Source organism: Tiliqua scincoides, chromosome 9, assembly GCF_035046505.1.
Source record: "Tiliqua scincoides isolate rTilSci1 chromosome 9, rTilSci1.hap2, whole genome shotgun sequence".
Classification (NCBI taxonomy): Eukaryota; Metazoa; Chordata; class Lepidosauria; order Squamata; family Scincidae; genus Tiliqua; species Tiliqua scincoides.
Window position 1 is genome coordinate 22,848,704 of NC_089829.1, and position 23,850 is coordinate 22,872,553.

The 23,850-nt window shown below is 48.7% G+C and overlaps 1 protein-coding gene across 1 annotated transcript; it reads right to left on the reverse strand.

The window, feature by feature from the left end:
- Window positions 1-503: 503 nt before the first annotated feature.
- TUBB3 (tubulin beta 3 class III) lies at window positions 504-23,434 on the reverse strand. Its single transcript, XM_066637943.1, has 9 exons — window positions 22,494-23,434; window positions 20,540-20,563; window positions 13,341-13,353; window positions 9,903-9,967; window positions 9,013-9,225; window positions 8,256-8,367; window positions 3,504-3,612; window positions 2,618-2,728; window positions 504-1,579 (listed from the first exon to the last, which is right to left on the reverse strand). The coding sequence occupies exons 1-9, from the start codon at window positions 23,432-23,434 to the stop codon at window positions 504-506; spliced, it is 2,664 nt and encodes an 887-aa protein (XP_066494040.1).
- Between the last annotated feature and the right edge of the window lie 416 nt (window positions 23,435-23,850).

Below are 23,850 nucleotides of genomic sequence, written 5' to 3' on the forward strand. Positions count from 1 at the left end.
GCTTGTACCTGGTATGCGAACCTGAACTTCTGGAAGTTACCTGTTCTTAAATGCCAATGCCCACCCCTCCTGCACCCATGGAATACCCCAAGGAGTAGTTATGTCACCCCTCAATGTTTTTCTAGACACTGCCCAACTGCAGATCTTCCAATTGCTCCAAACACCAGAAAGAAGAGCCCAGATGCTGGACAGCAAGAGATTTATTAAGTATTCCAAAACATAAAAATTGACACAGACCAGTAGAAAATAAAAACTGGGGCCCTTGAAGTTACCAAAGTCATGGAGGACAGAAGGAGCTGCACTAACTCAAGACAGGGCAGGGGAGGGGAAGATGGTTAAATACTCTTCAATTTGGAACCCTTGAATCAGAAGCAACTAGAAGCTGGTTGCCTAGAGCCCAGCAAATGAGTAGCAGAGATGGAAGATGGCAAGAAGGGGCAGCAGGCTCCATCGATGTGCGGCTCTTGCTGGGAGGAACCAAGCTCTGCCCCAGCCCAGACTCCTTACTTGGCTCCCTGGGCCTCCGACTCTTCCTCATCATCTTCATACATCTCCCCTTCCTCCTCAGCGGTAGCGTCCTGATACTGCTGGTATTCAGACACCAGGTCATTCATGTTGCTCTCTGCCTCTGTGAACTCCATCTCATCCATGCCCTCACCGGTGTACCAGTGGAGGAAGGCCTTGCGCCGGAACATGGCCGTGAACTGCTCCGATATGCGCTTGAAGAGCTCCTGGATGGCTGTGCTGTTGCCGATGAAGGTGGAGGACATCTTCAGGCCCCGGGGTGGGATGTCACAAACAGCCACCTTGACATTGTTGGGGATCCACTCCACAAAGTAGCTGCTGTTCTTGCTCTGAATGGCTAGCATCTGCTCATCCACCTCCTTCATGGACATGCGGCCTCGGAAGACCGTGGCTACAGTGAGGTAGCGGCCATGGCGGGGGTCGCAGGCAGCCATCATGTTCTTGGCATCAAACATCTGCTGGGTCAGCTCTGGCACAGTCAGGGCTCTGTACTGTTGGCTTCCTCGCGCTGTCAGGGGGGCAAAGCCAGGCATGAAAAAGTGGAGACGAGGGAAGGGGACCATGTTGACCGCCAGCTTTCGGAGGTCTGCATTGAGCTGCCCGGGGAATCTCAGGGAGGTGGTGACACCGCTCATGGTGGCAGAAACAAGGTGGTTGAGGTCACCATAGGTGGGTGTGGCCAGCTTGAGGGTCCTGAAGCAGATGTCGTAGAGGGCTTCGTTGTCAATGCAATAGGTCTCATCTGTGTTCTCCACCAGCTGATGTATGGACAGGGTGGCGTTATAAGGCTCCACCACGGTGTCGGACACTTTGGGGGAAGGCACCACACTGAAAGTGTTCATGATCCGATCAGGGTATTCTTCACGAACTTTGCTAATGAGGAGGGTCCCCATGCCAGACCCTGTGCCCCCACCGAGGGAATGGGTGAGCTGGAAGCCTTGCAGACAGTCACAGTTTTCACATTCCTTCCTCACCACGTCCAGGACAGAATCCACCAACTCAGCTCCTTCTGTGTAATGCCCCTTTGCCCAGTTGTTCCCAGCACCACTTTGACCTGCAAAGGAAGAGATATTGGTACACTACAAATCCACCCTGCTCTGGGTATAAATGCCCTGTGACAAGCTCCCCACTTGCCCAGGGACCCTGTTGACCCTTGCAGGCATCTATTCATGCCCTTTGGCAACCTTGCAAAAAATTCATGGTTATTTTACCAAATGGGTTCAGGTGTGGCTAAATATTGGGGCAAGGAGCCTGTTAAGAATTTGAATTGAGTTTGCTAAAGCCTTCTTGATGCATTTAACTGAAGAGCAATGCAGCTTTCCTCATCCTCTGTCAACTCTTTCCACTGGTAGCTCTTATAAATTGTACTTAGCCAGATAGTTCAAATGTGGGGAGGAATAAAGCTGGGAGGCACTGCAATGCATGGGCTATGTTAAAGCCAAGTTGAACATTGCCTTTCCTCTGGCCCAGGTTCACACTTCTGGGGCTCAGGGCAAGCCTTCTGCATCACTTTGGGGGGGGGGGTGAGGTGGAAAATATGCAGGATTCCAAGTATCCTGTTCCATTATCCCCACCTCCCAATTACATTGTGTTTGCAGAAACACACACTTTCCCCTAACCAAGAAAAGCCAGGAAGACAGCTGATCTTGTGTGGTGCATTCTAGCATGTTATAATTTTCCAGACTTTAGTAAAATCAAGGACTTGTTACTTGGAGGAATGCATGTTCTCAGTGTGCACTATACCAAATCAGATCTGGTGAAGTTTTTGCCCCCTCCCAGCAATTCTCTTCTGATTGGAAATGGCTGTTGAAGGCTTGGAGATGAAAGAAGATTTAGGCTGATCATGGCAAAGTCTGAGTAGCAACTCCATGCCCTGGAAGAGCTTTGCTGAGCCCCTCCTTAGAAGCCAACCACCCCACCCTATGTTTTCCATTATTCCTCACAAGGCACTCTAAATTCCAACAAACTTCCCAATGTTACAACTAGATTCATGCAAGTTTGTGGAGAGACTCTTTGGTACAGAACTAGACACTGAGTTATGGGCGCCTTCTAGGAAGGGGTGATGGTGGAGAAGCCAGAAGAGGGTCCATACCAAAGATGAAGTTGTCAGGTCTGAAGAGGTGTCCAAAAGCACCTGACCTGACACTGTCCATGGTACCAGGTTCCAGGTCCACCAAAATCGCACGAGGGACGTACTTGTGAGCTGGAAGGGCAGAAAGTATCTCTTGAATGCAAAGAATGAGATGGACCCACCTTCCCATTGTCTCCCTTTCCCATGCTGATTTGGAATGGTGACTACCAGGACCACTGCTGAGCAATGCCAAGGCAGTAGGGCTCTACTTGTCCACTGTGGAATAACCCAGGGGCTCTTTCCTACTGCTACACAAGAAGGGATGACTGGAGATATCACCCCCCCAACATGTTCTCCTCTCAGCAATGCTACCTATGCAAAGTACATGTTGAAGCAGCTGCCCCCCGTTACAGAATCCTAATCTCATATACCAGCTCCCAGTACCAATTCTCAGCATTACTATCTGTTGCTCTCCCTCTCCAAGGGGACCTGGGCAGATGGTCAAGCTATATTAGGACTGACCAGGAGATGGGGGTTCCCTGTGAAGAGAGGTGTATGTTTCAGTTGCCTTGCAAACCAGCAAAACTGTGGGCCATTCAGAAGGGACAGTGGCAGCCACAGAAAGCTGCTTCCCCTCCAATGGGGCAAGGTGTAGGAAGTCATACCAGAAATGTTTTAAAGTAGGTTATTAGCCATGTCATCTATGTGGAGCCTCCATATTCAAGGGCAATATACCTCTAAATAATGGTTGAGAAGAGAAACTCAGGAGGAGACCATTTTTTAAACTCTGTTTGGGGGCTTCCTCACGGGGCATCTAGGTAGCCACTGCAGAAAAAGGAATGGCCTCATGTTCTTGATCTCCCTGCAGTCAGGAGGAGCACAGACCTGGTTTGTGAGCACAACTTACATGAGGCTTCATTGTAATAAACACTGATCCTCTCTAGCTGTAGATCAGAGTCACCGACGTAGTTCCCACTGGGGTCTATACCATGTTCATCACTGATCACCTCCCAAAACTGAGGGAAAAGACAGACAAGGTTAAAAAGGTTTATTTCTACATCTTGGACATATGAAAGTGAGTCAAAGAGGTTAGAAAATTCCATTCTTGCCCTTATACACCTTCACCGATGCCTTCCAGCTCCACGCACTGTAGGACACAAACATGCATAATACTGGGCTAGATGGAGCACTAGCCTTATGCATTAAGCTCTCTCTCCTGTAGCATTTAGGGATGCCAATGTAGCAAGTATGTATGGCTGTTTTTAGAATGAATGGCTTTGTTCTCAAAGCGCCATCTACCTTTGATGGTCTGCTCTCAACTGCCTGGTAGCACCACATTAGCTATTTCACTTGGCTGCATAATTACAGGTTGTCCACAAACTGTTCAAGAAAATCACACTCAAAAGGGCCAGGAGTCCTTTCGATCCACTCAAACAAAGGCCCAAGGCTGGAGCCCATTGCTGGGAGGCAGCCAGGGCCCACAACCACTTTTTCCAGCCTAGGGAGTTCTTACTGCTTCTGCTCTGGGGATCTGTCCTTGGTGCTGAAGCCACATCCTCGGATCACCTTAATTATAGCCATGCCTAGCTTGTTTCAACTTGTTTTGTAGGATTCTGTACTGCAGCCAGGGAGATGAGCCAGCAGCCATTTGGCTTAGCTTCTGATATTGAAGATTTCTGGAAGCCAGATAATTCAGACTAGGTATCGCCATCAACTGAGCCCAGCCACCTTGGCTCAAGGGCTTCATCATGAAGGGAAGAGTAGCCAACAGCAGGTCGGCAAAACGTACCCATTTTGAGAAGCAACATAGCATTTCACCTTTGAAATATGATACAGGCAAGTTTGTGCAGAGTCATCTCACAGGCAAACAAAGCACATGACCTTCCCCTGCTGGAAACTGGTACAAGTGTAATACATGCAGCAGCATAGCGTAGGCTGCAGCAACAGCACCAGCTGATCACCCCAAAGTACCAGGCAGCCAACCGCTGACAATTCAATCTCTAGCACATTACACCTTGGAGCAATTTCTTCCTGCAAACAATGGCTAAGCATATGACAAGCAGATGGCTTCTTTGAAAGTGGGTCTTCACTGACTGGGGGACTGCTGTTGTGACAAAGCTGGCCTGCACCCAGGTACAAGGGACTCCATAACTCTCACCATGTCACTTCGCAGCCATTCCTCATGGGACTGGCAGGATGGTGGAAGACAGGAGCAGTGGGCCTTCTGTGCTAGCAATTTCCATGGGCCGGAGTTGTAATTACTAGAGAGCTCCAGTGATTAGAAGGTCACTTATGGAGAGATCAGCAAGACAATGCAAGGTGCCCACACACTAAAGGGCTGATCCTCCCAAATGCTGAACAAAGGGAGCCTTTGCCACAATAATTTGTTTCTAGACCAAAGGCAGACTCAGAAACCAGTATGCAAAGGTGGCCCATGTTTCCGTAATACAAAATAAGCAACATGGTCAGAAGCCCTCCACTTCCCTACTTAAAAGCTATTTCAGAAATCAGTTCCAGTCCTACAGAGGGATTCTGGGGTCAAACCTTTTCATTAACTAGTGCAGTGGACACAGTATTTGGTTCAGACTAGGGAGATGCAAGTGCTAACTCCCTAGCCATGTTCAGCCATGGATTCACTGGGTTCAGCCATGTTCAGCCATGGATTCACTGGGTGGCTTTGTGAGTCATTCTGGTTGACAAGATGAGACCATCCATTGTCACTGTCCTGAGTAACTCAGAATGAAGGGCAGGATCCAGCCCACAGTGAGCTCTTCTCCAAGTTAATCCCTGCCTACTACTGAGATGCATCACAGAGTGCTGAATGCAGGAGAAGCTGTTTTAATGCGGGGGGGGGGGAGTACAAGTCTTTGGGCGTGGCACAGTGTTTGTACTGCTTTGAGCCTCCTCCAATCAACACCAGGAATTTGGCCACAGAATTCTGTGGAGCAGTGTTCTTCGACCTAAGGGTCACAACCCCAATGGGGTTGCAAAGTCTTATGGGGGGGGGGTCTCAGCAACCTTTCAAGGCCTGTGCAAGAGAGGGCTTGGTTCCAATCCAATAATGGTATTGCCTTATCAGAACCGAGTTCTTGATATAATCCTACACAGCCTCTTCTTGCTGTTTGGCCTGCAGGTCCTAAGGCTGGCCCTGCTCACGCTAATTCCTCACAGGGCTGTTGTGAAGACACAAGAAGTAGGGGGAAATAGGGTGGGGCAGGTTGTATCCCAGGAAGGGGGCAGGATCCCTGATAGGTCTCCAGTATCATACTCTGTCATTTATTTTTTTGGGTCATAGCACAAAAAAGCTGAAGGTTGGGTTGTGGCATAGCCACTGCTCTGGAGGCCCATACAGGGGACCAGCCAAGTTCCTCAAAATTGTCCTTTTCAAGACTTTCAGCCTCACAGCTACCTGACAGGTGCCACAGACAGCCACACAAAGAACAGCCTCTCTCTTGCCTTGATATCAATTGTGTCAATTACAGGACCTGTGAACTCAGCATGAATTATTCATGTTCTTTCACATATGCATGAAGCATGTGCGACATCTCCCCCCCCCCCCCGTTGCTGCCCCTCTCCTTGTGACATCTCACCCAGAAGCAGCAAGGCTGTGAATGGGGGGTCCAGGATGTACTAATCCTATTTTCACTGTCTCAGTAACCCACCAGCTGAGAAGCTGGGAACCGAAACCAACTGGTTCTCTGCTGCGAAATGCATCCTGCTTCTCTTGGCATCCCACAAGTGTCCACACATTAGTTGAGGGAGGAGGGTAGAAAAATGACCATGGCTGGTTCCTAAATGAGGACTCCTCCCCCTCCCCCATTCTGAGAACGCCTGAAGATACACCAGATATCTGGGCCACAAAGGCGTGGCAAGTCTGCCTCCCCCTCCAAGACACCTGGCACACTCTGATGTGACACTGCAAGGTTCCTTTCCAAGCCCAACCAGGGTGGGGGGGGGGGGAGAGGGAGGACAAAAGGAGCCCACTGCCTTTCAGGCCTCATTATCTAAGTCCTTAAAGAGCTTCCTGGCCTTGGAGGAGTGGCAGGTGCACTCCCGACTCCTCACTCATCTCCCCAGCAGGCATAATGACCAGGCTCCCTCTGTCTCCTGGGGGGAATTCGCAATCTCAGCTGCAGAAGAACCTCAGAGCACTGATTTGATTTCAGCCCACTGCGCCATCCCACCCCACGGGGATAGAGCATTAAGTGGCACAATCACACTGCCGCATGCCGGCCTCTTTTCTATTCAGGGCAGGCACAGATGTCCAGGGCTGTGGAGGGGAGGGGGGACAGAGACTCCAGTAATTAGCTGTCTTTGTGGCACTCAGTCATGGCAGCAGGTGCCTCCTCCTGGAGAAGCATCAACCAAAGTGCTTCTTGTCCATTTGTTCAGGGCTGGGTCACAAGCCCATTTTGGGTTTAGGGATCCTGTCTGGGCTGAGCAGGGCACAGGGAAGTGTCAGTCACGATGTCTACCCCACCTCCCAGCAACACACTTATACCAGCTGAAGAAGCCATTTGCCCCAACAAATGCCCAACAAGACTGGCCTGACAGGGCATAAGAAAGACCTGCCCAGCACTGATGTGGCAGGCAGCCACATGATCCTCAGAGCCACTAAAGTGCTTTTGTGCCCCACCCTGCCTCAGTTGAGGCTGTAGGAAAGGGAGGGGGAGAAGAGACTGCTTTGTCCAGGACTGGAGATGTCAGAGGTGGCCCCATTTTACCCTTAAGGGGTCACCAACACAATCTCCTCACACCAACAGAAAACGGCTCATCATCTTGGTCTTCAGAAACACCAATGGCCTAAATCCAGCAGGGCAGGGAGGAGACAGGAGCAGGCAGCACCTCCAACCCCTGCAGCAGCAAGGCTTGAGTTTTGCTAGCCAAGGATGAGATGGGAGAGAGAAAGGACCCACCTCCTTCTAGCCAAGAAAGGAGGTAGACAATCCCCAGAGCTGGCCAAGGGCAGGTGTTGAAGGATGACCTAGCCAAGGTCACAGATTGATATGCAAAGTCACAAAGAAGAAGGGGGTGGGCTCTTTGTTCTGGCAACTCCTGGGGTCACTCTGCTTCCTTGGGTGTGGCAGCACCCTTCTCTGGAGTGGGGTGGGGGAGGGAGGGAGAGACCACTCCTCCCCTTTGTCTCTGATAGGAGGCACCAAGAGCAACACTAACAAAGCAGCCAAGAGAGCCACCACTGGCCAGGGTGCTCAAGGAGACCCCACAAGGTCCCACCAGCCAGCCCTGGCCCATAGGCCCCCTTGCCAAGCCTGGCAGGGCCACACCCCTTGGGGAGGAGGGCGTGGCAGCAGCTCCCTGCCAGGGCAGCAGCCGGGCTCTTTTTCCCTCCTGCAGGAGCTCTGCCCCGCAGCCCTCCACGCCCACAGCCACGCAGGGGACGAGCCCACAACAGAGGAGCCGCCGTGGACGCCCGATGCCAAGGAACCGGCCCCGCCACCTTTGCCCGCGAGCTGACAAACTGCCTGCGCCGAGATCTGGGTCAAGGGGAGCGGCAGGGAAGCATCGTCCGCCCCGTCGGGGCCACACCCGAGGGGTTTTGTAGGGAGGCGCGATCCCAGGACGCCCAGGGCCGCTCAGCCCAAGCGGGCGCCCCCTCCCTGCCAGGCAAGTTGCCAGGGTCACCCAGCCCCGGCTCTACCTTAGCTCCGATCTGGTTGCCGCACTGGCCCGCCTGGATGTGCACGATCTCCCTCATGCTGCTGCGGGCTGGGGGCTGCTGCGGGCTGGCAGGAAAGCAGGGCGGGCGGCAGCTGTGGCGGAGGAGCGGGAGGAGGTGTCGGGGCTGCCGGCTGCGGGTTTTATGGGCGGCTCCTGCTGCACCCGGGCAGGGCGCTGACGTTACCGCGGGCGGCTGAGCCAATCAGGAGGCGCCGCTGCAAAGTACTGCAACATCCCTGCAGCATCAGCACCAGCAGGAGGGGGGGCTCCCCCCGGTCGACACAATGCCAGCCCACCCGGCTGGCGGAGGAGGGCGAGCCTGCAGCCCCCACCCCACCCCCGCCCCAGGATGCCCGAGTTTCTCCCGAAAGAGCCTCGGGGTGGCATCAGGTGTGTCCCCCCCTGGTCCGATGGGGGGCTAAGGGAGCGACCCCCCCAAGGAGGCACGGGGGTCCGGGCTGATCCGGACTGAATGGGGCGGGGCGCATCGGGGTGGAGGGCGCCCACCCCAAGTGGCGGAGGACAGCCAGGAGGCCGCGGAGTGTAGGAGGGAGAGACTGTCCCGAGAGTAGGGGGGCTTCCCTTCCCCTCCCTTCCCAAAGCAGCCAGCAAAGGCCCCCCTCCCCCCGTCTTCCCACAGGCTGCACTGGATGATGCCCCCGGTTGGGGGTGCAGCCCTAGCACACTTTCCTGGGAGTAAGCCCACTGAAGGCAATGGGACTGCCTTCTGAGCTGACCTGCCTAGGATGGTGCTGGTGATTTTTCCTGGGGCGACGACATTGGCTCGAGACCCCGCAGTCCCGGCGTGCCTGGGAGGCGGCCTTCGACGTGCGATCGGCCAGTTGCGAGGCTGGTCCGGCTCGGGCCCTCGCGCACTGCCTGGCGCCTTGGACGCTGCCGGCACCGGGTCCGGGGGGAACTTGCGGTGGGCGGCCAGGCTTTGTTCCTGCCTGCTAACAGCCCAAGTTTAGGCTTGCCTACTCAGAAGTAAGGACCGTTAAAGTCAGTGGAGCTTACTCCCAGGTAAGTATGCACAGGACTGCAGCCTCAGAGCCCAATCCTATGCATGCCTACTCAGAAGTAAGTCCCATTAGAGTCAATGGGGCTTACTCCTGGGAAAGTGTGGATAGGATTGGGCTGTCAGTCCGCTCTCCAGCGGTGCAGGCTCGGTTCTGCCCAGGGCCGGGCCCAGAGAGCTGGGTGGTCCCTGGAGGACCGCTGCGCACCCGGCTTGTGGGAGGCGGCTGCCTGAGGTCACTTCACTGGGATCGAGAGGGGGGGGACGCGAGGGGGCTGCCAGGGATGGGTGTGGATGGCAGCGTCATAGTCTTAGTAGTTCCAGTGGGGGGGGCAACAGAACAAAAGCCCCCCCCCATCACCCTGGCTTTGTAGGAGGAGAGGCGCTGCAACCCAACCAGGAGGCTGCCCCTTCTCTTTGTTCAGCCCACAGCATCAGGCAGGGACTCAGGCAGAACCCCCTTCTCCCCTCCTCCCCTTCCTGGGTGGGACGATGGGGAGAGGCCGCTTGGATCTGTTCCCTGTCACTTCCCCTGGCGTTCCTTTGTGTCTGGGTTGTGGCAGTAGCATCTCTTGGGGAGAACAAAGGCTCGTGGCTGGGCGGCCTCACTTCTGCCCCTTTGCACGGCCGAGAACATGGGGCGTGATGGTGGAGGATGACCTCTCCCTTGTGGGCTAGAGAGCAACAGCAGGATACCTGAGCACCAGCAGGGAGTCACTGCGGGGAGGTGGGTGGGGTCTCCCAGCGCCTGTCGACAGCCCCCGCCCCGCCCACCCCCTTATCTGCAGCTGAGTGGGGCCAGTGCTCTGCTCTTCTTACTGACATCTCCTGACACTGAGGAACGACCCATCCTGCCAAAATCAGGGGGCGATGCTTGCAGGGCCTGCCAGAGAAGAATCACTGCCTAGAAATCGCCCCTCCTGGCAGGCAGGATCAGCAGGTCTCAAATCTGTAGATAGCTTGTGATTATGACTCAGTGACATTCTGCGCATGCCCAGAGACACCCTTGTGTGCAGGATGTGTACCCTGCAAGGGCTGGGATCCCGTGCTGCAGTGTGCATGCCATCCCAAGGCAATGCTGCTGCTGCTGCTCCCTTGTGTCTGGATCTGGCAACGGGGCTCTGAGCCCTTCTCCAGCCACCTGGAGCCTGCCTGGGGGCCACTCTAGCCTCTCTGCTGGTCTCCCCTCCATTGCTCTCACCCCCACATTTGGTGTGACACCAGGAGCAGCCATATTCCTGGTGGGGAAAATTACTTTGAGCTCATGGCAGCGAGCAGCTGAATGTCCAGAGAGATGGTGGCTGTAGTCACTGCTTCAGAGAACACCCTTGCCCAGAAAGAGGCCTTCCTGGGCAACCAGGGCAGGAAGAGGGGAGCAGAGCTTCAAGGATGGAGCTGGCAGCAGGAGGAACACCTTAGCCCTGGAAGAGACGAAGGGCACGGCCACCAGCTTGCCAACAGGGTGGGCAAACTAACCCTCTGCCTGATTGCGAAAGGAACTGTCAGGGGAAGGAAATGACACTTCCTGGGTGGGTACACAAGACTAATTCTGCCTGTTTCAGGAGGAACCCAGTCATTGTTGTCTTTCACCACTAGAGGATGCCAGTATCTCAGAGCTGCTACATATCAGGGGGTGAAGTCCTAATGGAATAATAATAATGGGGCAGTAACGGAATAATTTCTAATAATAATAATAATACAGGTATTTATATACCACCTTTCTTGGTCTTTATTCAAGACTTTATTCAAGGCGGTTTACATAGGCAGGCTTATTAAATCCCCGTAGGGATTTTTACAATTTGAAAGAATGTTCTATCTTACAAGAACCACAACATTCAGGTGTTACTTTCTTGATCTGGTTTCACATTCTGGCCTCCATCCTCCCAAGCTCAGAGCAGATGGAATAACTCTTTTCCATCCTCCCACACTCAGAGCAGATGGAATTTCTACTTTTCTCTTAGGAGCTGGTGGATGGAAGCAGGGAGCTTTCCTCAGGGCCATTGGCCAAGATGAAGGGGCAGGCCCCTAAGCAGGTGCAAGCATACCTGAGCACACAGAACTCACTTGCAATGGTAAAGGGGCCTTCCACAGGATGGATCAATGTGGATCAAAAGAGTCAAAGGGTGAGGGTAGACAGGCTCAGGCACTGACAACCAGGCATCCAAGAACCAGAGGCATAAGAACATAAGAACAGCCCCACTGGATCAGGCCATAGGCCCATCTAGTCCAGCTTCCTGTATCTCACAGCGGCCCACCAAATGCCCCAGGGAGCACACCAGATAACAAGAGACCTCATCCTGGTGCCCTCCCTTGCATCTAGCATTCTGACATAACCCATTTCTAAAATCAGGAGGTTGCACATACACATCATGGCTTGTAACCCGTAATGGAATTTTCCTCCAGAAACTTGTCCAATCCCCTTTTAAAGGCATCCAGGCCAAATGCCATCACCACATCCTGTGGCAAGGAGTTCCACAGACCAACCACACGCTGAGTAAAATATTTTCTTTTGTCTGTTCTAACTCTCCCAACACTCAATTTTAGTGGATGTCCCCTGGTTCTGGTATTATGTGAGAGTGTAAAGAGCATCTCTCTATCCACTCTGTCCATCCCCTGCATAATTTTGTATGTCTCAATCATGTCCCCCCTCAGACGTCTCTTTTCTAGGCTGAAGAGGCCCAAACACCGAAGCCTTTCCTCATAAGGAAGGTGCCCCAGCCCCGTAATCATCTTAGTCGCTCTCTTTTGCACCTTTTCCGTTTCCACTATGTCTTTTTTGAGATGAGGCGACCAGAATTGGACACAATACTCCAGGTGTGGCCTTACCATTGATTTGTACAACGGCATTCAAAGTGGTCAAGGGTGGGCCAGTGGCCTTTGGCTTAGAAAGGGAATTTGATAAATTTATGGAGGAGAGACCTGTGGATAACTACTAGGCATCATGGTTATATTGAATGTCCAAGTTCAGAGGCACTGTCAGCCCAATCCTATGCATGTCTACTCTGAAGTCAGTCTCCATAGGGCTTACTCCCAAGAAAGTGTGAGTAGGATTGTGCATCACTGAAAATCAGTAGTGGGGGGAGGTAACAGTGGGCCTTTGTGAAGTTCTTGTTTGAGGGCTTCCCTCTGGGGCATCCAGAAGGCCAGCATGGGCAGGAGGTTGCCAATGAGATAGACATTTGGTTAGATCTAGCAGGGCTCTTCTGGCATCCTTATGAGCCTGGCACTCACTTTTGAGGTGGACATCTCCGCAGAGACCCACAATGGCATCTGGGTCTTATTGATTTAGCAAATTCAGCCACTAAATTCAGCCACAAATTCACTAAAGTTCATTGTCCCTTGACTCAGAATACAATCCTGTTGAGCTCTTAATGCTCAGCTCTGTGTTGAATAGTATTTCCTCCAGAGGTTCTTCTCTGACTTGGAATTTTTAAAAAGGAGGTTTGTGAGCATGCAGGGTCAATATTTGTCAGACCAGGTGCCCAAGTCCAGATGCCCTGGAAGTACAGGCACAAATGTTCTTTGCTGTTAGACCTCCCCCTACCCCACACTCTCAGATCAAACCCTGCTGACTGTTGTTGTACACTAGAGCAGCTGGAATAAAATCAAGAAACCTTCAGCACTGGAGTCAGTTTTCTGCAAATGTGTCATTTGGTAAGACCCCCTCAGGTTGTTTCTTGGTTTCTTTCTTTGTTTTCAAGGGGGAGCCGCAGTATTTACAAGTGGCTCCTTTGCCATGGTTGGTATTATACGTTGGCAACCTTCAGTCTCGGAAGACTATGGTATCACGCTCTGGATGGTGGTTCTGGCACAGCGTCTAGTGTGGCTGAAAAGGCCGATTCGGGAGTGACAATCCCTTCCACACTGGGAGCAAGTGCAGTCTGTCCCTGGCCTGTCTCCCTGGCTATGGGCCTTCCTTCTTTGCCTCTTTGCCTCAGACTGTTGGCAAAGTGTCTCTTCAAACTGGGAAAGGCCATGCTGCACAGCCTGCCTCCAAGCGGGCCGCTCAGAGGCCAGGGTTTCCCACCTGTTGAGGTCCACTCCTAAGGCCTTCAGATCCCTCTTGCAGATGTCCTTGTATCGAAACTGTGGTCTACCTGTACGGCGCTTTCCTTGCACGAGTTCTCCATAGAGGAGATCCTTTGGGATCCGGCCATCATCCATTCTCACAACATGACCAAGCCAATGCAGGCGTTGGTACTAGGAAGTACAATTCCCCTGCTTTGCATTGCAATTCCCAAGTGGTATGATGGGAAAACAAGTGCGTCATGGAAAGGAAGCACACAGGAACCAAAAAGTTCCAGCCAACTAAAAACTCTAAGAAGCAGAAAAAAAACAAACCCTGCCCTTCATTAGCATCCTCCAGCTATGCTTCTGCTTATCCCAGATCAAGACTTGGGGAGTTCATAGGAAGGTTGAGTCAGAGCCTTGGTCCACATGGCCACTGTAATCCCCAAAGGGTTGCAGACCTACACATCTTTCCTTACCTGGAGTTGCTGGCAGGAATTGCAAACTGGGGGACCATACCATGTTTTGACTGCCCTTTTGTTTACATCACAAAAAAAACTTTTTTGTTTTGAAGCCATTTCCTCTCCCCATCACCTGCAAGTCCCTCTTCTCACCATCTCCATATCAGTCACCTGTTCTTCTTTTTGGCATGGAGCGCCCAGCTAATACATAAAATGAGAGCACCAAGGATTTAGGGAAAAGCAGCTGAGGATATTCAAAGCTTTCCTGTTTCAATCCCTGATTGAATCTCCAGGGATTTTTTTTTTTTTTATTCAAAGCATCCCTCCTCCCCCCCCCCCATCAGAGCAGGGAAGCAGTGCAGAGAGAAGGTAGGTAGATATTTAAGCATTCAAGAATGGGGGGTGGGGGAACAGCAACAGATAATAAAACTCTAAAGCCACTGCAACATTTAATTCTCAAGGCATCCCAAAGGACAGTGTTTCGAATGATATTCCCTCTTCCTTAGAGTCAATTATCCCTTGAGATTTCCCTGAGGACAGAAGAATGCCTCACTCAGAAGAACAAGAATTCCAACAGCAGGTGATTGACTCAGATCCCATCATTCGAAGTGCTTTATGAACCACACACATTTCTTCATAACCCTGGGTTTGGTTGCTTTGCTTCTTGGGGTGAGTATTACCCTACTTTCCTTCATGTCAAGGTTGTATGTAACTCCTTAGAAGAGCATCTATTCTGCACACTGCATGTTCCAACTTTGGGCCCTGGTGTCTGCAGTCTCAGGCCCAAGTTCTCTCGCCACCTGAGGCAGTGCACCAAAAGCTGTCCCCTTTCCCTGGTGGTATGCCTGTCTCTGCTCCTCCCACTCCTTGGAATGGAAAAAAGGAAGACGGGAACAGAGCAGATGTGCGGAGGAGAGGAGACTGGTAGACCAAAGGGTCAGAGAAACTCTGTCCCCTTTCCTCCTCCATTCTTCCACTCTGTCTTCTTTTCTAAATAGGGGAGAGGGGGAGATGAGTACTCTGTGCCAATTTGCTGCCTGAGGCAACAACCTCAGATGGGTTCATGGATGGTCTGACCCTGACTTGTCCCAGAAGGCTTCTCAAGAGTTGCTGTCAGTCAGGAAAGACCATACAAGGTCAGAGAGACTATGGTGTTGCAGTGACCCTTGGGGGAGCAACCAAAGCCCAGGGGTCAGGTTGCTGGATATAGGTTAGACAGAAAATCAAGAGACAGCAGACATATTGAGGGTTGAGAGTGCAGAGAGAGAGAGAAGCTGATTCTACTAGCCTCCTCCTGCGTTTTTATTGTACTTGCAACATTGCTACATTCAGTTCTCAGATAAAGCCACATTAGAATCTCATACAGGGGTGAAAACAATGGGTGCTTCTTCACAGAGTGCTGTATCAGCTATTGTCACACTTCAGCCTGGGAACTAGCAGCCTTGTCGGTTTGCTGTTTAACAAGGGGGGTTTTCCTGCAATTGCCATCGCACCAAGGCTTTCTGTGTGCTTCTGCTTAAGCACTTAAAAACACCACATTGTCCCCCTTTTTATTTATTTAAATTTTGAGATAGCATTTCATGAAATCAGTGTAGGCTTTGTTAGCCAAACAAGAAGACTTTAGGTTGGCATTGTGGGGTTATAACACACAAATTTTGAGATTGGGATTTCACCATGAATTACATTTACATTATAAGACATTGCATCATGAGCTATGCAAACACTGGGAAAGTTTAAAAACTTGGTGACATACTATGCACTCCCTTAAGGGGGGTGCTAAATGACTATCTTTTAACACAATTATAAAAAGCAAAAACAAACATAAAAACAACAACATTGAACTTTTTATTAGGGGTTCTTGGTTCACTGGATGTCTTCAGGAAACTTTAGTGCCACGCATCTTCGTTTCTGTGAAAATAAACAAAATAGCAGAACTTCGCTGCTAGGTTATTAATGAAGCTTGCCTTTTCACTCTGGGTCCAACAATTATCTGTAAAAGCACATGGGGGGGGTAAAAGCACATTATATTTGCATTTAAGACAGGGGGCTTCTGAGCCTGCTAAGGTATTACTGAAATATATTTTAGTGATCTCATATCCCTCATTTTTTAATTATTTAAATAGAAAATTTGTAAGATGCACTGTGTATGTGTGTTGCAAGGTCTAAGATGTTATAGGAGATACGCTTAGGTTTGAAAACAAACTGAACAGGCAGAAGTGGTGATTATTCTTAGGCCTTTAGTTGTCTAAACATCTTAAGGGATTATTTTTAAGCATTGAGAATAAGGGAACATTTCTAAGCATTGAGAGAGTGTTAGAGTTGAGAGTGAGTGAAGTCATATTAACATCTTAAGGGATTCATGTCTAAGCATTGAGTATGTGTGTGAGATTCAGAAGTGAGAAGAAGAGAAAAGCTTGTGTGTGTGTTATTACAATGTGGGGTTCTTTCCTTGAAACACATACATTTTTTACTGGAGACAATTCTGTTGTTTTATCTTACACATACAATTATCACATACCTCCTGCAGTCAGCAAATGGCATTGCACTTTCAATTACAATGACCTCATGTCCCATAACTATCGTATGACTTACTTTGGCCTTAGAAATGCAACATAACTGTTGCTAAAAACACTATCTTTTGCACGTTTTGTGAGAACTTGATCTTTGAACTGGCTGTGTTGCTTTTTTGAACTTTTTTTGATATAGTTAAACCACCACAACTAATTTAAAATATTATTATCTGCCAGTTATGTATACACTAAAACTGATTTGAAATAAAGAATAAGAATATAAAGAGAGCTGGTGTGAATACTGTTATGCATGCTTGCTGCTCTGAAAAATATTGGATAGCTATTTACTTGTATATAAAGTCTGATCTTAAAACTATGCTGCTGAGCCTGTGTGTTAAAAGGAAAGACTAATTTTTAAAAGCACACAGGACAGGGAAGATTTTTTTTTTCTGTGGTTTGAAGATGCTTTCAAACCGAAAAGTTTTTTGTGGTTTGAAAACAAAGGAACATTCACTGTGTTTGTATTTTATTTATTGTGTTGAGAACACTGGGCACACAGCCAAGTTTAGCAATCCGTTTGACTTTTAGTTTTGAACTTGCTTGGACATTTAACTTAACATACCTTCTAACATGTGGAAACCAAAAGAAGGCTTAAAACAATGAAAACAGGCATATATACAGGTAACAAAAGAAAGATCAATATGGCATTCTTGGCTAACTTTACAAAACAATTGTTTAACATTTTATAAACTGATAAATAAAAAGGCATGGTATCAGTATGGAATTAAGAAACATATAAGAATAAAACAAAAAGGCCTTAAGGGCTTGATTAGAACTATGAGACTAGAGAAAATTTTTTTTGATGGAACAGAATGAGACCAGAAAATCATTTTCTGATGAAACAGAATGGGATCAAAAAATCTTTTTCCTGATGAATTTAAACTATGGGATCAGGAGAAATTTTTTGATGAAGCAGAATGGGATCAGAAAATTATTTTCTTGGTGAATTCAGGGAGGTTCTTTAAGGGCCTGATGAAAGCCTTTGGATCAGAAAAGGTTTCTGATGGAACAGGATAGAATCAGTCAAAGCTACGGGAACAGGGAGACTTTTAAAAAGCCTGAATAGCTTTGTTATTACTTTTACATAAACATCTTAGGAAAAAAAAGGTATAACTCTGACTAAAACTAAACTAAAATACGGTTTAGTTTGACTTCAAAGCTGTGATAACTGCTGCTGATGGACAAAATGGCTGATGGTTGCCGTTCTGAAAGGTGTGTGGAATGAGAAACACTAAAAAATTTGGGAACTACTACAAACTAAACTGAAAGGGAGGGGTGAGTTTAGCTTGTTGGTAGCAGTTTGAAGATCAGAACTGGTTTTACTGACCTTCCCTTTGGTATGTAACTACTTTAGCAATGGGGATTGAGCATCTGACTGGTTTTAAAGAGAGATTTGCCTGTGTTACTTGGGCAAGCTTAAAATCTTAACTCTGTGTTTTTTATAATGGGTAGAGTGATTGTTAAGACTTCTTGACTTTGAAGTCTTATTGCTTGCTCCCTGCTTTTTCTAACAAGGGAAATGATGGCTTCTGGATAGCAGAACACATTTTTTGAGGGGTTAGATAAAAAATAAAGCTATTTAAACATCTGGGGGGGGAAATAGCTTGTGTTGCAGGATTTTGACCTTTCTTAAGGTGGTCAAACAGTAGTTTTAACAATTGTTACAAATGTTGCTTTCAAATGTTGCAATTACACTAAAGTTAACTGTCGGGGGACTTTTAATTTAGGTGTTGCAGGTACAACAGAAATAATAGCACTTTATACTTTTTACTACAAATAAAGTGCTTGTGTTTGCACTTTTTCTGATACTGTATAAAACTAAACTGTTATGAAATTTAAGGCAGGTCTTATAAGAAAAAAGGATTTACTTGGGAACCTGCTATTAAAATCCATATGATAAATGGCTATAAGGCTTAATTTACGCTCAGCTGACACGAAGTTGGGCTATTTAACATGCTTTGGGCTGTTTAGCATGCTTTTGGAAAAAACTTAGCTAATGATACTTCTGGCTTTCTTTTTAAGTGGTTGGAACGTTACTGAGCTATACTGCATTCTGTGCAGGGGTTTTTAGGGACTTCCAACCATAGGGAACTAAATGATATGTATGTTTTAATTCTCTAGCATCTGTGCTAGTGATGCTAACTGTTTTTAAATGTAATCTGTACCTCTTTTGGCACAGAATGGAGGAGAGTTTTCCGTTTTTTGACTGTTTGCCTTCGTGCATTGTGACCTTGTTTTATAGGGAGAACTATGGACAGCTTTAAAGACTCTTTTGCTATTAAGTTTTCTGATGCTATTGCATTTTGAGCCATGGTTTCTGTATGGGATGGCTGCTTGTTTTAGCTGGGTTGGTGCAGAGGAGGAAAAAGAGAAATATAAGCTGATATATAGTTTGGCGGAAGAGGGCTTGTAGCACGGTTTATTTCCTCTGACTGTGTTTGCAGCTCTACTTGTAGAGCGTAAGTTTGGATGGTAAATTACGTTTGTGACCTTTTGGGAGGAAACATGGTGCTGAGCGTTGCTAAAGAGAAACAGTAAATCATTGCTGCGGTATTGATAAGCTTGTACCTATACTTACCAATGCTATACTTACCTGGATCCTGAAATCAGGATGAGTAACCTGTGCAAGGCGGGTAAGATAGCTGTTGTCGTGGCCCCTCTTTCAGGGTCAGACGAAACGTGACCCCTGTTTCAGGGTCATGTGAAGCAATGAATGGGAAGCAACCTGAAACAGGCTACTTGATATAGAAAAGAGTATAAAAAGTGTGTAGCCGAAGGCTTGTACTATTTTTATACTTACCTAAGTACTTATGCTTACCATTGGGATCTCGAAAGATGAATGAGCTCTTTAACCCTTGCCGGGCGTTGATAAGCGATTTTCTTGGCCCCACGGGCTGGGCGCCTGATGTAGCAGCGCAGAATGCTGCTCTGGGAAGCACCCAAGGCTTTTTGGGGCCTTGGTGCTTGATGGGAGACACACAAGACTGTACCTTGTTGCCTAATGGAGAGTGCTAAAGAGAAGCACTCTGAGGGTTTGACAGTTAGAATTGGAGCAAGTCAAGGCAATGAGTTCGGAGGCAGAGGACAGGCCGTTTGGTCAAGACCACCTGGCTCTACTATACTCGCTCATTGCAAAAGGTCTCTGCCTGCTGCGCTAGATGTAGCAATAATGCTACCTGGGAAGCAGCCCGAGACCCCGGAAGTCAAGGACTGCTTGATGTGGCGCAGAAGCCAGAGCAAGAAAGGATCCCCATTTGCTGTGCTAGATGTAGCTGCGAATGGGGAACAACAAAAAAAGTCAGGCTGCTAGAAATAAGAAAAAGCAAGGGTTCCTATGCCAGGGTGCCAGAAGTCTCTGTGCCATTGCTAGAAGTTGCAGAGGGTCCCTGTTGTTCTCAGGTTCAGATGAAGCAATGAATGGGAGCAGCCTATAACAGGTTGCTGAATAAAGCAAAGCAGAAAGCAAAGCAAATTGTCTGCCATACTTGGCTGGCCCACATCTGGGCACCTAGCATAGCCACAAAGTTGCTGAGAAGCAAATAGACCTCAAAATCAGATGCTTGTAAAAGCAAATGCAGTGAGAAGTCAGAGAGACAAAAGAAATCCAAAGGTTGCGACGCAAGGCTGGTTGGAAAACACACAAGGCTGTAAGAGTGAGGCTAGAGCAATAGAAAGTCAAAGCAATAGGTGGGAGGTAGACAGCGGACAAGCTGTTTGAATAAAAAAAACAAGACAGCCTGTCTACTGTACCTGATTGTTGCAGAGAGTCTCTGTCCTAGGACCAGAAGTTTCTGTCCCAGGATTAGAGGTCCCTGTTCTAGGATTAGATGTCCCTGTTCGAGGCACCAGATGTTACAGTTACCCTTTGGGGAGCAACCAAAGCCCAGGGGTCAGGTTGCTGGATATAGGTGCGAGAGCAGAAGCAATGAATGGTTAGACAGAAAATCAAGAGACAGCAGACATATTGAGGGTTGAGAGTGCAGAGAGAGAGAGAAGCTGATTCTACTAGCCTCCTCCTGCGTTTTTATTGTACTTGCAACATTGCTACATTCAGTTCTCAGATAAAGCCACATTAGAATCTCATACAGGGGTGAAAACAATGGGTGCTTCTTCACAGAGTGCTGTATCAGCTATTGTCACACTTCAGCCTGGGAACTAGCAGCCTTGTCGGTTTGCCGTTTAACAAGGGGGGTTTGCCCGCAATTGCCATCGCACCAAGGCTTTCTGTGTGCTTCTGCTTAAGCACTTAAAAACACCACACTATGGTCTTACTTGGGAAATATTCTTTACATGTAGCTGTGCTGAACTGTTTCCCCAACCTAAAGCCACGAATTACTCTTTGCCCTGTTTGGGGAAAACATACCAGGCACAGAAAAGATCTGCACTGCTAGAGTGGGACACAGCAGTCTAGAGAGCTGCATGTGTGAGTGTTGAGATGCACATAGATAGCTGTGTGCATCACTTCAGCACAGCAGATGGGTGCCTGCCATTACTTAGAACAGTCTCTGTCCTGTGATGTGGCCCCAGAAGCCTCCACCACCTCTTGTTTTGGGCCCCACAAATCCCCAGCTTCTAAGGCAGATATTTCAAAGCAGAAAAAAGAACTATGATGGAAGGTTGGGGCTGTGATGGCATCTCCAGCTTCTGCTAACTTCTGCACACCCAGAATGGAACCAGCAGCTCTTTGTCCTCCTCTGGACTCTTCTGAGAGAGAGGTAGCATCACTCCAGCCCATTTGCCTGTTGTCACAGGACCAATGGTGTCACAAGGGGGATGTGGGAGGGGGTGTGGACTGCACCAGGTGGCACCAAAATTGCTAAAATCTTGGTATTTTTGAATGATACCATCATGTTGTATATCATTCAATGTATAATTTAATGCAGAATGTAGTGAAACAAATCATGTTGGAATATCTGTATTCTATCAAATGTTATGGCCAAATAACCAGAAAAGGAAAACACAACAGCTTTATGTAACAAAAAGTGGATATCTAACTCAAAGCTGACCAATGGAACTGATTGTTCTGAGAGCCAGTGAGGTGTTATTAGGACACAGCAAGGAACCAATCAGGTGTTAGTATGAGTCAGCTCTCATTTCATGGATCAGAGCTAATACTAAAACTCTTGTGTGACAGTTGTGTGAGTGTTATCAAATTGGCCACTGGTTTTTTGTTGGCTACTGATTTGTTGGGTGACCTCTACTGTTATATAACTAAAGTTAATAGGGGGTGACATCAACCCTAGTGATGCCACTGCATTTAGGCTGCGCGTATTGACATTGTAATTTATTCTGCATGGTCTAGTATGGGAGGAGGTCCATCAGGGGGGTGACACAATGAGCTCTTGCACCAGGTGATGCAAGCCCTACTGATACGTCTGGAGAGAACACTTTGCAAGAATTCTAGGCAGAAAGACATCCATTAGGTAGTTATAACTAAACACAATTAGATTTATAAAGAAAACAGAGGGGAAGAACAAGGTGTGCAAAAAACGTGCCTTTGGAGCAGTCCAATATGAGGTGGAAGAAAAGGGAAGACTTGGTACATAGGAAATGTCTTCTCTTTCTCAGGCCTTAAATGTCTCTAGAAAGAGTGAATCATTCTGCTGACCTAGACACCCATCCCCTAGACCCTGAGGTGTGCTTTCATGGTTTGCAAGGAAAATATACTCTATATATGCTCAGAAACATCCTTTATTGTTACACTACAAAGACCAGGGCTTGTTCACATGCACACACCTTCTCTTGCATGACAGATAACATTGTGGACCTGTAACCCCCTCCTCCACACCCCTTGCCAGAAACTGCTGCTTCTGTCCTCAAGCCTGAGGGAGAACTCCCTACCCTTAGAAAGAGCAGGACTGGGCTGCCCAACTTAAGGGCAGGGAAACCACAGATAGCATCAGAAACATACCTCCAGGTCAAAGGTCATCTGGAAGCAGAGGACAGCATCCCATCACTCTGTTTTGCACCTGTGACTGTGGGATCACAGAACCACCTAGTGCCTCCCTCCAGAGAGACTTCATCCAACTGCATGGCCCGGTGCCCCTGGGGCCTGTACTTCTGGCAGCAAAATGGCCACTCTGTTAGCTCTGAGGAGATTGAAAGCCTCCTGCCCTCATGGCCTCCTCAGATGCCTGCCTGGCTTCTCCTCCCTCCTTTACCAAAAACACAGCACCATTTCTTTCAGAGTTTTCCTGAGCTCCTGGCTCCGGAAGGCATAGATAATGGGGTCCACCACAGAGTTGCAAATGACGAGAATGAGGTAGAGGTTGAAGTAGCTGAAGTAGCAGCTGCAGGCTGGATGTGTGGGGCAGGTGAGGATGAGTATCAGGTGGAGGAAGAAAGGGCCCCAGCAGACAAAGAAGACCCCCAGCAAGATGGTGAGGGTGATGGCCCCTTTCATGCTGGTAAAGTGGGGGGCAGTCTGCTTTCTCTGCATACTGGAGATCCTCCGGGCATGCTGGTGTGCCAGGGTGAACATGTGGATATAGAGTGCCATGATGAGGATGACCATGGAGAGGAAGAAGATCACCACGCACAAGATGACTGCATCACTGTCGTAAGCGATGAAGATGGTGCTGGAGATGCTGCTGGCCAGCCAGACCATTACAATGATGATGACAGCCCGCTGGAGGGTCATGATGCTGTGGTAGCGCAAGGCGTAGAAGATGGTGATGTAGCGGTCAACGGCAATGACACCCAGGAAGGAGAGGGAGGACATCAGAGAACTGCAGATCAGCATGTCCATGACATTGTCCATGTGTTTCACCGTGTTGGTCTTCACAACCAGGACCCCGTGTTCTATCAGCAGTATGAACAGTGTCTCCACCAGGTTGCTGACACTTACCAGCATGTCCGAGACAGCCAGGCAGCAGATGAAGTAGTACATTGGGGAGTGCAGGTTGTGGTTCTTGGTGATGGCTGCCACCACTAGCAAGTTCTCCACAAAGCTCATCACCCCCAGGGTCAGGAAGAGCTCGTTGGGGATCACCACCGGCTGGTCCATTGTGCAGAATATACCATTTGTCCCATTGCTCACTGGGAGCTCAGAGGTCATGTTAGGAAAGCCAGGCAGTATCCTCTGGGAATGTGGCACGGGCATCTTGGCAACTTTGGAATAGCTACTGAGGAAAAAAAGGAACCATGGATAAAGCAATGAGGTTTGTGATCAACACTGTCTCCAAGTAGTTATCAAGAGGGGCCACAGCTCAGTGGCAGAGGATGTATCCGGCATGCAGAACACCTCATTCAGTCCCTGGCAGCATCTCCAGTCAAAAGGATCCTGGGTAGCTGGGCTGGAAGGGACCTTTCTCTTTCTGAGACCCTGGAGAATAACCACAGGTCAGAGCAGACCATCCAGGGCTAGACAGACAGGATAGAAGACAGCCTTCTACGACACATGGCTGTTGGAAAAGCAAGCACAGTTAATACATTCTGGGGACTCACCTATAGGCCAAGGAACCTCCAAGATGCCTCTGCAACCAGTTCTTCTGCAAGTCTTGAAAAGGAAACTTGAGA